Below are 13,518 nucleotides of genomic sequence, written 5' to 3'. Positions count from 1 at the left end.
ACTATGCAATGCATAATAATAGAAAAAAACATGAATTACAGTAAATATATGTTAAATAAGTAGTGCAAAATAGAAATTTTAAAAATTAAGAGGTAGTGTTTGTGGGTTCAAAGTCCATTCAGAAATTGATGGCAGTAGGGAAGAAGTTGTTCCTGAAACTCTGAATGTGTGTCTTCGGGTTTCTGTACACTCCTCCCTGATGGTAGCAATGAGAACAAGGCATTACCTGGGTGATGAGTGGTCAGTTACTAGATATGTAATTGAAATCCAGCGACATAGCTGGGAAATATTAATTCTAATTCTAGTAGTCAAATTGGTACATAGCATGTTACAACACAGTTCAGTCCCTTCAGCTCTCAATGTTGTGCTGACCCATCAATCTAACCCCTCCCTCCCTCATAGCCCCTCATTTTTCTTTTATCCATGTGCCTAAGAGTTTCTTAAATGTCCCTAATGTATCTGCCTCTACTAGAACCCCTGCCAGTGTGTTCCACACACTCTACACTCGCTGTGTAAAATAAATATTCCCCCCACACTTAAAATTATGCCGCCGGTTTTAGCCATTTCTGCCCTGGGGGGAAAATGTCTGTTTGTCCACTCTATCTATGCCTCATCATCTTATAAAACTTTATGAAGTCACCTCTTATCCTCCACTCCAAAACAAAAAGCTTTTGGAAAAACTAGTATCACTAATAATGAAACTACTGGTTGTAATTAAACCCCATCTGCCTCCTTTCAGAGAAGGAAATCAGTCCGTCTGACTCCTTGAATTACCAGTACAGTTGAGCTAAGATCCCGTATGAAATGGCCCAACAAGCTTCTTTCTTCTCTTTTTCAATCTTTTTATTAGTTTCATAATAATAAACATAGCATACTATTGATATAAAGTTATTGGGAAATCATACAGGATACAGATGAACAATATAAAACAAAAAAAAAACTTGAAAAAGGAAAAAAAATAACCCCCCAAAAACAAACAAACCTAAAGTGTTAATCAACTAAACTAAAAAAAAGACATGGGCTGTTATGTAACATCATTTTTTTAAAAAAGGACCATTAGTGTTGACGACTCTGTTCCTCTCAAGAAATGTTACAAAGAAATAGAATAAGTTTGGAAAAGGTCAAATTACATCATATGAAAATGTTGAATAAATGGCCTCCGTCTTTTTGAATTTAATAGAGGGATCATAAATAACACTTCTAATTTTTTCCAAATTTAAACACAGCATAGTTTGTGAAAACCAATGAAATGTGGTGGGAGGATTAATCTCTTTCCAATTCAGCAAAATGGATCTTCTAACCATTAATGTAAGAAGTGCAATCATCCGACGAGCTGAAGAAGTTAAATGACTTGATTCTATCATTGGTAACCCAAAAATGGCAGTAATTGGGTGAGGTTGTAAATCAATTTTCAAAACAGTTGAGATATCAAAAATATCTTTCCAGTATTTTTTCAACAAAGGACGTGACCAAAACATACGAGTTAAAGCAGCTATCTCGGAGTGACATATATCACATATAGGATTTATATAAAAATAATAAGATAATTTATCTTTAGACATGAGCCCTATGCACTACTTTAAACTGTATCAACGCATGTTTAGCACATACAGAGGATGAATTAACTAATTGAAGAATTTTTCCCAAAATACCCATTGAATATAAGTTAGGAGAAACAGTATTTTAAAAATTTCTAACGTAAATATCTAAAAAAGTGAGATCTAGGCAGATAATATTAGATAATTGTTCAAAGGACATAATTATCTGAAAATAAATCACAAAATCGAACCATACCTTTAATTTTCCAATCCAAATATGCTTGATCCATAGTAGAGGGTTGAAAGAAGAAATTAGATGTAACAGGACTTGTTAAAATAAATTGATTTAACCCAAAAAATTTTCAAAATTGAAACCATATACGTAAAGTATGTTTAACTATTGGGTTATCCATTTGTTTATACAATTTAGAAAGAGTAAAGGGAAGCCAAGTCCCTAAAATAGAACCCAATGAAAACCCTTGTAAAGAATTACATTCAAGATTTACCCAATGTGGACTTGAAATTACGTCCAAGTCCCATAACCAAAATTTTAAATATCGAATGTTAATTGCCCAATAGTAAAATCTAAAATTTGGCAGAGCTAAACCCCCCTCCTTTTTAGATTTCTATAAATGTCTTTTACCTAACCTAGGATTTTTATTCTGCCATATATATGAGGAAATTTTGGAATCAACGTTAATCAAAAAAGGATTTTGGAATAAAAATTGGCACCGTTTGAAATACATATAAAAATTTAGGCAAAATAATCATCTTGATAGCATCAATCCGACCGATCAATGACAGAGATATTGGTGACCATTTAGAAAACAAAAGTTTAATCTGATCAATTAAAAGTAAAACACTAGCTTTGAATAAATCTTTATGCTTTTTTGTGATTTTAACCCCTAAATATGTAAAAGAATCAGTAACCAATTCAAATGGTGAACATCCATAAATAGGAACCTGTATATTTAGGGGAAATATTTCACTCTTATTAAGGTTCAATTTATAACCAGAGAAGTTACTAAATTGAGCCAGCAAAGATAAAATAATGGGAATCGATTTCCCAGGATTAGAGATATATAATAACAAATCATCTGCATATAATGATAATTTATGTATTTCATTTCCACGGGTAATACCAAAAATGTTGGGTGAGTCTCGGACAGCAATTGCTAAAGGTTCAAGGACAACAGGGCTTCTCCACTTGGATGATGAATTCTGCTCTTGCACGTAACATCCACATCGCCTGAAAAAAGGCATTTCAAAGAATTCCTTCTCTGGTTTGAAGTGGATAAAGATGGTTGTGTGGTTATTGGGCAAAATACAAAAGTGAAACCAGATTGCATGAATTTAAATTCATGGAATCAAATTTGGGGGCAAATACTGATGCCTAAGAAAGTGATATGAAACTGTAATATTGTAAAAACACACCTAACATGTTTATTGTATTTCCAGAGATACAGCACAGTAACAGGCTCTTCTGCCCCACAGCCAGTGCTGCCCAATTACAAGCATGTGACCAATTAACCTACTGACCTGTATGTAGGAGGAAACCAGAGGAAGTGCAAGGTAAAACAATAACAGAACAAAGTGTAACAGCTAAAGGGAAAGTGCAGTGCAGAGAGCCAATAAGGTCAAGGTCATAATGAGGTAGATTGAGAGATTTTAAAGTTCATCAGATTGCCCTAGGGAAGTATTACTTCAAGACTTTAATGTCATTTCCAGTACATGAGTGTAAAGGTGAACAAAATAATTGTTACTTCGGATCAGATGCAGCACAAAAAAATACAATAAGAAAAAAGAATGCAATAGTAAAAGCAAACAATGGATATAAATACATAAGATAACAGTGGGGTAGAAGCTGTCCTTGAGCCTGCTGGTCTGTGCTTTGTACAGGGGAAAAGAAAGAAATCTAGGGAGGCTGGGGTCTTAGATTTTTTTTCTGGCTATTTTATTGAGAAAGGCGGATGTTTAGACAGAGAAATGCTGCAAGCACTCAGCTGGACAGACAACGCACATGGAGAGAGAACCCAGAGTCATACCGCACAGAAACGGGCCTCCTTGCAAAATCAGATATCTATTGCACTAATCTCATTTTATTCAATTAATGTCACTCAGATTTTACCCCTCATGTACAAACTAGGGGTAATTTACAGTGGCAAGTTAATTTACTAACCGAAACATCTTGGGGTGAGGGTAGGGAAACATGCAAACACAAGAGGTCGGGACAGAATGCACTATGCCAAAGAGATTTCATTGAGTCTTCAAGAAGGTTCAGTTCAGGCTTGCTGCAGTTGGTAAGATTCCAACGTCCTCCTTCCTTACTACCAACTCATCCTGTATGAGGGCTACCAAGTCCCTTTGCAGCTCCAATTTCTTGAATTTCTACCCGTTTAGAAAATAGTCCACGCCTTCATTCCTTCTACCAAAGTGCATGACCATACACGTCCCTACACTGTATTCCATCTGCACGGAAACAGGCCCTGAACTATTACTGACCATCAGGCACCCACAACAGGAGCACTCTGTGCTGGTACAATTCTACGCTGCCGTTACAGATAGCACCCTCGTGTTGGCCATTTGTGTCCGGTGAGAAAACTTTTTTTAAATGCCAGAGAAGTGGGAGAGGAATGGGCAGAATAAACGGAACGTCTGTGCTGGCTAAGGTTCATACTTTTTTCTTACGCTGAATGGCAGTAGTTCTGTTCCTCCTGGAGATCCGCCACCTTAGACCAGCGATGCGCGTCACATACCGGAGCGGCTGCTGCCCATTCATGAAAAGAACGGCGCTGCGCGGTGACGTCGTGGCGTTTCCACCGAGCTGGCAATCAGCCGGGTCAGCTGAGGGGCGGCGCGCAGGCGCGCAGGCGCGGTGGACGGGTGCCCGGCTCGGGTGAGAAGCGACCGGGGAGATGGTGAGTTTGTGCGTCAAGTGCACCGGTGGAGGGGCGAATCCGGGACTGGGTAAGGGGGCAACAGGCACCGTGCAGAGAGGCGAGGTGACTGTATTGCATCAGTAGACAAGCCTGCTTTATTTCCTTCCATTGCAATCGGGGCCATGACTTGGGCGGTGGTGTGTGTACTTCAACTGTCAATAGGCGAAAACTGGACAGATACACGAATATGCTTAATAATTCCATCCACATGGCTGTGATGCTTATTGTTGAATGTTTTTTTCAGGGTAAAGCCTGCTATGAGCTCCAGAATAGTTGAAACTCCTGGATTTAGAACATAGAACATAACAGCACAGTACAGGCCCTTCGACCTAAGATGTTGTATCAACCTTTTAACCTAATCTATGATCAATCCCTCCCTCATAGCCCTCAATTTTTCTATCATCTACGTGTCTATCTAGGAGCTTCTTGGATGCCGAGAAATTAAAATCCTACACAGCGTGTTGCAGAATGCGGCTTCAAAGGGCTATTCCTTCACAAGCATAATACGGAGCACTGTTGGTGATGAGGCGGGGTTTATATTGCGATTAACCTCAGTTTATAATTGAAAGTTTATTTTATACGCGTTATCGCTTCTCCACCGAAAGGAACGGCCTTCCCCGCCCCTCATCCCCCCCCCCCGCCCCGCCACAATATGCACTCCTGTCCATTTGATGGCCTTCTGTCAAATCAGAAAGTAAGGCGTAGAGCAGAATTAAGCCACTTGGCCGATCTAAATCCCTTCTAAAGGAAACAGTTCCAAATCTAGACAACTCTTGAAATATATCTTGCTCTATATCTCATGGCGAACTCATTGAAATCTGTGGAATATTGAAAGGCATTAATAGAGTGGATGTGGAGAGAATATTTCCTGTCATCATCGGGTGCCATGCCCAGTTTGAGCTTTGACTGCCATGGCCCACCCACTCCTGTTTCGGGTCAAGTGGATCAATTCATTGGTATTTGTTTCCAGTTCTCAGGCTGCTGTCTGCATCATCATTTGTCTTTGTCTTCCTCTTGCTTTCTTCCCTTCAATTTTTCCCATAATTACTGTGCATTCTAACTCCTCTTTCCTAATCACATGTCCAAAGAAATGATGTTGCCTTTTCATGATCTCATACATTATTTCTGTTTTTGCGTTTGCTCTGTTCATGACATCCTTGTTAGATATTTGTTTCGTCCATGATATTCTTTGCATCCTCCTCAAAAACCACATCTCTGCTGCTACAATTCGTTTCCTCATGTTACTGGATATTGTCCAACATTCTGAGCCATATAATATAACTGGATAAACGTAACATTTCATTTCCTGTAGTGGGAGAGTCTAAAACCAAAGGAGACAGTCCCAGAATAGAGGGGTGTCCTTTTAGAATGGAGAGGAATTTCTTTAGCCAGAGAGTGGTGAATCTGTGGAATTCGGTACCACAGGCAGCTGTGGAGGCCAAGTCTTTATGTATATCTAATGCAGAGATTGACAGATTCTTGACTGGTCAGGGCATGAAGGGATATGGGGAGAAGGCGTAAGTCTGGGGCTGAAAGGGAAATAGATCAGCCATGATGAAATAGCGGAGCAGACTCGATGGGCCAAATGGCCTCATTCTGCCCCTATGTCTTATGGTCTGAGTATCTCACCACTGGGAGGCAGAGACACGGCTACAGGGTTGCTTTGAATCCATGTACTGTGCTGTGTTCAAGGACTCTTCAGAGGATCTGAATAGATACACCACAGACGTCAGAGACTTTTTTAAAACATTTAAAGACAAGTGTGTCTCCACAAAATCATTCAGAGTCTTACCCAGCCAGAAGCCCTGGGTGAACCATGCGTCTTTTTTTACTGTGCCCCTGGTCTGCTCTTATCAAATTACGGTGTTGCTTTGCACTGTTGTAAGTATATGTTATAATTATGTGGTTTTTGTCAGTTTTAGTCTTGGTCTGTCCTGTGTTTCTTTGATATCATACTGGAGGAACATTGTATCATTTTTTAATGCATACATTACTAAATGACAATAAACGAGGACTGAGTGTCCTCATAATCTAATCTGCAGCCTACTGTGAGCCAGATTAGTGACATTCAGGTCTGGCGACCAAGAAAGTTACAAGAGGTCCAGGTGCGATCTCCAGAAAGCCACCTCACAGGCAAAGTGGCAGTTCTGGACCAAACCTGAATGATGCTCGACAGCTGTGGCAGGGATTGAATGCTGTCACCACTTATCAAGTGACATAGGCAACAACTGGGCTTCACCTCCAGATGAGCTCAATGCCTTCTGTGCTGGCTTCAACCGGAAAACAGTGACGGAACTTTCACAAACTCCCACAGCCTCTGATGACCCTGTGATTTCAGTCTCTGAAGCCGATGTGAGAGCATCCTTCAGGAGGGGGAATCCAGCTCAGATGGGGTACCTGGCCGAGTACTAAAGACCTGTGCTGATCAACTGGGTGGGGTGTTCACTGAGATCTCTAACCTCTCGACTCTGCAGCCTGACATACCCACCTCATGAAGAACATGGTAACCTGCCCCAATGATTATCATCCAGTAGTATTTGCATCCACTGTGATGAAGTGCTTTGAGAGGTTTGTAATGAAACTTATAAACTCCTGCCTGAGAAGCAACTTGGATCTGCTCCAGTTCGCCTACCGGCACTACACGCCCACTGCAGATGCCATCCCATTGGCTCTGCAGTCAACCCTGAAACGGCAGGACAGCAAGGTGCTCTTTATCAACTACAGCTCAGCATTCAATACCTTCATCCCCTCCAAATTAGTCAATAAGCTTCAAGACTTTGGCCTCAAAACTCCCTTGTGCAATTGGATCCTGGATTTCCTCACTTGCAGACCCCAGTCAATTTAGATTGGCAACAGCATCTCCTCCACAGTCTCCATCAGCACAGGAGCACCACACGGCCATGTGCTTAACTACCTGCTCTATTTGCTTTATACGTATGACCATGAGGCTAAGCACAACTCCAATGCCACATTTAAGTTTGCTGACAACACCACTGTCATTGGCCGAATCCAAGATGGTGATGGAGGGAGATTGAAAATCTGGCTGAGATTTAAGTGGCAACCTTAAATTCCTGGGTGTTATCATTTTAGAGGATCTGTCCTAGGCCCAGCACATAAGTGTAATTACGAGAAAAGCACGGCAGCACCTCTACTTCCTTAGGAGTTCGTGAGGATTCAGCACGACATTTATATCTTTGACAAACTTCTGTAGATGTGTGGTGGAGAGTACATTGCCTGTATAGAAACACCAATGCTCTTGAATAGAAAATCCTAGTGGATTACGGCCAAGTCCATCATGGGTAAACCACTGAGCGCATCTTCACAGAGTGCTGTCACAGGAAAGCAGCATCCATCAATAAGGACCTCCACCACCCAGGTTCATGTTCTCTTCTTGCTACTGCCACCAGGAAGAAGGTATCGAAGCCTCAGGACTCTCACCACCAGGTTCAAGAAGTGTTATTACCCCTCAACCATCAGGCTCTTGAACCAGAGGGGATAACTTCCCTTAACTTCACTTGCCCCATCACTGAACTGTTCTCACAACCAGTGGACTCACTTTCAAGGACTCTTCATCTCACGTTCTCCATATTTATTGCTTATTTATTTGTTGTTGTTATTTTCTTTTTGTTTATATTTGCTCAGTTTGTTCTCATTTACATATTAGTTGTTGTCTGTCCCGTTGGGTGTGGTCGTTCATTGATTCGATTCAGGTTCTTGTATTTACTGTGAATGCCCCTAAGAAAATGGATCTCGGAGTTGTATATGGTGACATACGAGGGATGATTGATAAGTTTGTGGCCTAAGGTAGAAGGAGTCAATTTTAGAAAACCTAGCACATTTATTTTTCAACATAGTCCCCTCCTACATTCACACACTTAGTCCAGCGGTCCTGGAGCATACGGATCCCTTCTTTGTAGAAGTGGTCCACAGCAGGGGTGATTGATAAGTTCGCAGCCTAAGGTAGAAGGAGATGAGTAATTAACTTCAAACTTTCTGCATTATCACTCAAAGAGTTGAACTGCACTTGCATGTGACAAGAGCATCTTGGACCTCCAGGTGGTCCTTAGCAGGGGCGATTGATAGGTTTGTGGTCTTAGGTAGAAGGAGATGAGTTATACCACTCTCGTTACATGCACGTGCAGTTCAACTGTTTGAGTGAAAATTCAGAAAGTTTGAAGTTAATAACTCATCTCCTTCTACCTTAGGCCACAAACTTATCAATCTCCCCTGCTGTGGACCAGTTTCTGGAGGTCCAAGACGCCAACTTCGACAAAGAAGGGATTCGTATGCTCCGCGACCACTGGTCTAAGTGTGTAAATGTGGGAAAAATAAATGTGCTACGTTTTTAAAAATTGACTCCTTCTACCTTGGGCCACGAACTTATCAATCACCCCTCGTATGACTACTTCAATAATAAATTTAATTTGAACTTTGAATTTCCTGTAATGTGCTCACCAGAACTGAAAACAATACTCCTGTTGAGGCTAGTTTTATAAAGTTTCAGCATTTATACCTGACCTTTTGTGCAGCTGTCATCTCCATTCAAGATTGTCTAATGTCATTTCCAGTACAGAAGTGTAAAGGAGAACAAAATAATTGTTACTCCAGATCTGATAAAGCCCAAAAAAACACAAAATCTAAAGAACACAATTTTTAAAATCACAATAAATGTAAATACATGAAAAGCTCATACAGTATACATACTTTGTTTGTTTGCCAGCAGTGGTGCTAGACAAAGCAGCGTCTGTACAGAAGGTGACTCTGATAGGAATTGATAAAGTTGTGCTGGATGGGTGGGTTAGTGGGTGGAGGTGTTGATCAGCCTTATGCTTGATGGAGGGTAACTTTTTAACTCTGGTGGTCCTTGCATGGATGCTATGTAGCCTCCTCCCTGATGGGAGTGGGACAAACAGACCATGAGCAGGGTGGGTGGGATCTGTCATGATGTTATTGGCCTTTTCCTGGCACCCTTTTGTATCGATGTCCTTGATAGCGGGTAGGCTGGTGCCGGTGATGTGTTGAGCAGTTTTGACTACCTGTTGTAGAGCCTTCCTGTCTGCTGCTGTTCAAATTCTGCACCGTGCAGTGATGCAGCATGTCAGGATGCTCTCTACTGCGCGTCCGTAGAAAAAGACATGAGAATAGACGATGGCCCTTTTTGCAGTACGGATGGGATGATCGGTATAGGATTGCTTTAGGTTACAGAAGGTGTGGGTGCCAATTCTTTGCGGAGATTTCAATACCAGTTCCCCTGCCCCAGTGGAGTGTTTCCTGTTGGAGAGCCCATAACGAAGGGCCACCTCCTCCTCTTCCCCCACTCAAGATTCCTCCTCCCCATCACAAAGATTGCCCACTCATCCTGTCCATCGCGCCCTCTGCCCTTGCCCAGCTTCCATCATTGGATCAGTTGTTCTAGAGCAGGGGTTCCCAACTTGGGATCCATGGTTAACAGTAGGGGCCCATGGCATAGAAATGTTTGGGAGCCCCTGGTTAGAATATCACACACAAAATGCTGGAGGAACTCAGCAGGCCAGGCAGCATCAATGGAGAGCAATAAACAGTCAATATTTTGGGCCGAGACCCTTCATTGTTCTTGAGTTATTCTGCCTAACATCTCATTCAAGTCCTGAAGAAGGGTCTCAGTCCAAAACATTGACTGTTTATTAATTTCCATAGATGCTGCCTGACTTGCTTATTCAATCAGCCTCCCTAGTATTGTGTCCGACCAAAACTGAGTCAGTTGGGAGGTGTAACTGGGAAATGTAAAATTTCTTATTTACACAGTGTACCTTCAGGAGAGAGAGACCAGGAGAATCTCACTCTCCTGACAGGGTGTTTCATACTTCTCCAACACAGTGGTGACAATAAACAATTAACCACAGCTTCAGTTGCCGGCTGGTGGTGTGATGGGATCTGCACCATATTTCGAGACGAGTGGTCCTGGGGCCGGCTCCTTGCGAGCTTTGCATCTGTGCCGAGTTGAGGCGTCGAGCTAGCAGCTCAGCCTCGTGAAAAACTGAGAAAAGAAACAGCAGGGTTGCCACCCGATGTGCCACAAGGTGCAGAGAGGAACAACATCAGTCACCGTCATCGCCTACTTTACATTTTAAATATAATGAGGTAAAATTTACAGAATTACATATTTACAATGGCAGCACATCCCAATTAGCAGAACCCTTTTGAAAATTCATCACTGCAGTCCGTTGCAAAAGCCTCTGAGTACAAACTCCAGGCACCCAAAATGTACACATTTGTTACAATGATGAGGGAGGGCTCCATAATATACATCTACCCAGAAGGTTCAGGGACAAAACAGATCATAGTCATAGTCATACTTTATTGATCCCGGGGGAATTTGGTTTTCGTTACAGTTGCACCATAAATAATAAATAGTAATAAAACCATAAATAGTTAAATAGTAATATGTAAATAAATTATGCCAGGAAATAAGTCCAGGACCAGCCTATTGGCTCAGGGTGTCTGACCTCCCAAGGGAGGAGTTGTAAAGATTGATGGCCACAGACAGGAATGACTTCCTATGACGCTCTGCCCTGCACAATGCAATAAATGGCAGGCGTACACCTTTAGCATTGTGTTAAGAGCAGGAATATTGCTACCAGCAAACACATCTTTACCTCACCCCCCCCCCCCACAGGGATCAGTCCCTCCATGATTCACTTGTCCATTCATCTGTCCCCACTAATCTCCCTCCAGGCTCCAGACAAGTGGCCAAAGTGCTACACCTGCCCATTCACCTCCATTCTGAACTCAAATAGACCTTCCCGGTGAGGCAACGTGAGACCTCTGGTGCTCCCGATGCAGTCTCCTCTACGTTGGTGAGACCCGGCGTAATCTGGGGAAATTGCTTTGTCAAGCACCTCCACTCCATCTGCCAAAAGCAGCACTTCCCGGTGGCCAACCAGTTAAATTCTTGTCCCCATTCCCATTCCGACATGTCTGTTTGAGGCCACTGCCATCGATGCAGGAACAACACTTCATGTTCTGTCTAGGTTGCCTCCAACCTGATGGTATGATATCGATTTCCCTTTCCGGTCAAAAAATGTTTCCCTCCCCCCCCCCGCCTTCTATTCCCCACTCTGGCGTTTTGTCACCTTCCCCCTGGGTGGGCCCTCCTCCTTCCCTTTCCCCTATGGTCCATTCTCCTTTCCTATCAGATGACTTCTTCTTCAGCCCTTTACCTTTCTCAGCCATCTATCACTTCCTAGCTATCCTCCTTCCCTTCCCCCCCACCACATATTTATTCTGGCTTCTTCACCCTTCCTTTCCAGTCCTGATGAAGGGTCTTGGGGCCCGAAACGTCAACAATAGACAATAGGTTCAGGAGTAGGCCATTCAGCCCTTCAAGCCAGCACCACCAATCACTGTGATCATGGCTGATCATCCACAATCATACCCTTTTCCTGCCTTCTCCCCGTATCCCTTCACTCCACTATCTTTAAGAGCTCCATGTAACTCTTTCTTGAAAGAATCCAGAGAATTGGCTTCCACTGCCTTCTGAGGCAGAGCATTCCACAGAACCACAACCCTCTCTGTGAAAAAGTTTTTCCTCAACTCTGTTCTAAATTGTCTACCCATTATTCGTAAACTGTGGCCTCTGGTTCTGGACTCCCCCACCATCGGGAACATGTTTCCTGCCTCTAGCGTGTCCAATCCCTTAATAATCTTATATGTTTCAATCAGATCCCCTCTCATCTTTCTAAATTCCAGTGTATACAAACCCAGTCGCTCCAATCTTTCAACATATGACAATCCCGCCATCCCAGGAATTAACCTCGTGAGCCTATGCTGCACTCTCTCAATAGCTAGAATGTCCTTCTTCAAATTTGGAGACCAAAACTGTACACAATACTCCAGGTGTGGTCTCACCAGGGCCCTGTACAACTGCAGAAGGACCTCTTTGCTCCTATACTCAACTCCCCTTGTTATGAAGGCCAGCATGCCATTAGCTTTCTTCACTGCCTGCTGTACCTGCATGCTTCTTTCAGGGACTGATGAACAAGGACACCTAGATCACATTGTACTTCCCCTTTTCCTAACTTGTCACCATTCAGATAGTAATCTGCCTTCCTGTTCTTGCCACCAAAGTGGATAACCTCACTTTTATCCACATTAAACTGCATCTGCCCGCTCACCCAACCTGTCCAAGTCACCCTGCATTCTCATAACATCCTCCTCACATTCCACACTGCCACTCAGCTTTGTGTTATCTGCAAATTTGCTAATGTTACTTTTAATCCCTTCACCTAAATCATTAATGTATATTGTAAATAGCTGCGGTCCCAGCACCGAGCCTTGTGGTACCCCACTAGTCACTGCCTGCCATTCTGAAAAGGACCCGTTAATCCCTACTCTTTGTTTCCTGTCTGCCAACCAATTTTCCATCCATGCCAGTACCTTACCCCTAATACCATGTGCTCTAATTTTGCACACTAACCTCCTATGTGGGACTTTATCAAAGGCTTTCTGAAAGTCCAGGTACACTACATCCACTGGCTTTCCCATGTCCACTTTCATAGTTACATTCTCAAAAAATTCCAGAAGACTAGTCAAGCATGATTTCCCCTTCGTAAATCCATGCTGACTTGGACCTATCCTGCCACTGCTATCCAAATATGCCACTATTACATCTTTTATAATTGATTCCAGCATCTTCCCCACCAGTGATGTCAGACTAACTGGTCTATAATTGCCTGTTTTCTCTCTCCCTCCTTTCTTAAAAAGTAAGACAACATTAGCTACCCTCCAATCCGTAGGAAATGATCCTGAATCTATAGAACATTGGAAAATGATTACCAATGCGTCCATGATTTCTAGAGCCACCTCTTTAAGTAACCTGGGGTGCAGACCATCAGGCCCTGGGGATTTATCAGCCTTCAGTCCCATCAGTCTATCCAACACCATTTTCTGCCTGATGCGAATTTCCTTCAGTTCCTCTGTTACCCTAGGTCCTCTGGCCACTATTACATCTGGGAGATTATTTGTGTCTTCCCTAGTGAAGACAGATCCAAAGTATCTGTTCA

General features: G+C 42.6%; 1 protein-coding gene across 2 annotated transcripts in view; it reads left to right on the top strand.

Annotated features, from left to right (window-relative positions):
• The window catches only part of LOC140187897 (dynein light chain roadblock-type 2-like), a 136,381-nt gene that overhangs the window by 39,514 nt on the left and 83,349 nt on the right, over positions 1-13,518 (top strand). Inside the window, exon 1 of one of the 2 annotated variants that reach the window (XM_072243733.1) lies at positions 4,372-4,456. The exons of the other annotated variant lie outside the window; for it this stretch is intronic. Within the exon in view, the coding sequence (XP_072099834.1) occupies positions 4,454-4,456 (3 nt within the window). The 5' untranslated portion in view covers positions 4,372-4,453. Of the gene's footprint in view, positions 1-4,371; positions 4,457-13,518 lie in introns of those variants that run through there. 2 annotated transcript variants of the gene reach the window in all.

Source organism: Mobula birostris, chromosome 2, assembly GCF_030028105.1.
Source record: "Mobula birostris isolate sMobBir1 chromosome 2, sMobBir1.hap1, whole genome shotgun sequence".
NCBI classification, from domain to species: domain Eukaryota; kingdom Metazoa; phylum Chordata; class Chondrichthyes; order Myliobatiformes; family Myliobatidae; genus Mobula; species Mobula birostris.
This window is presented reverse-complemented; position numbering and strand designations above follow the sequence as displayed.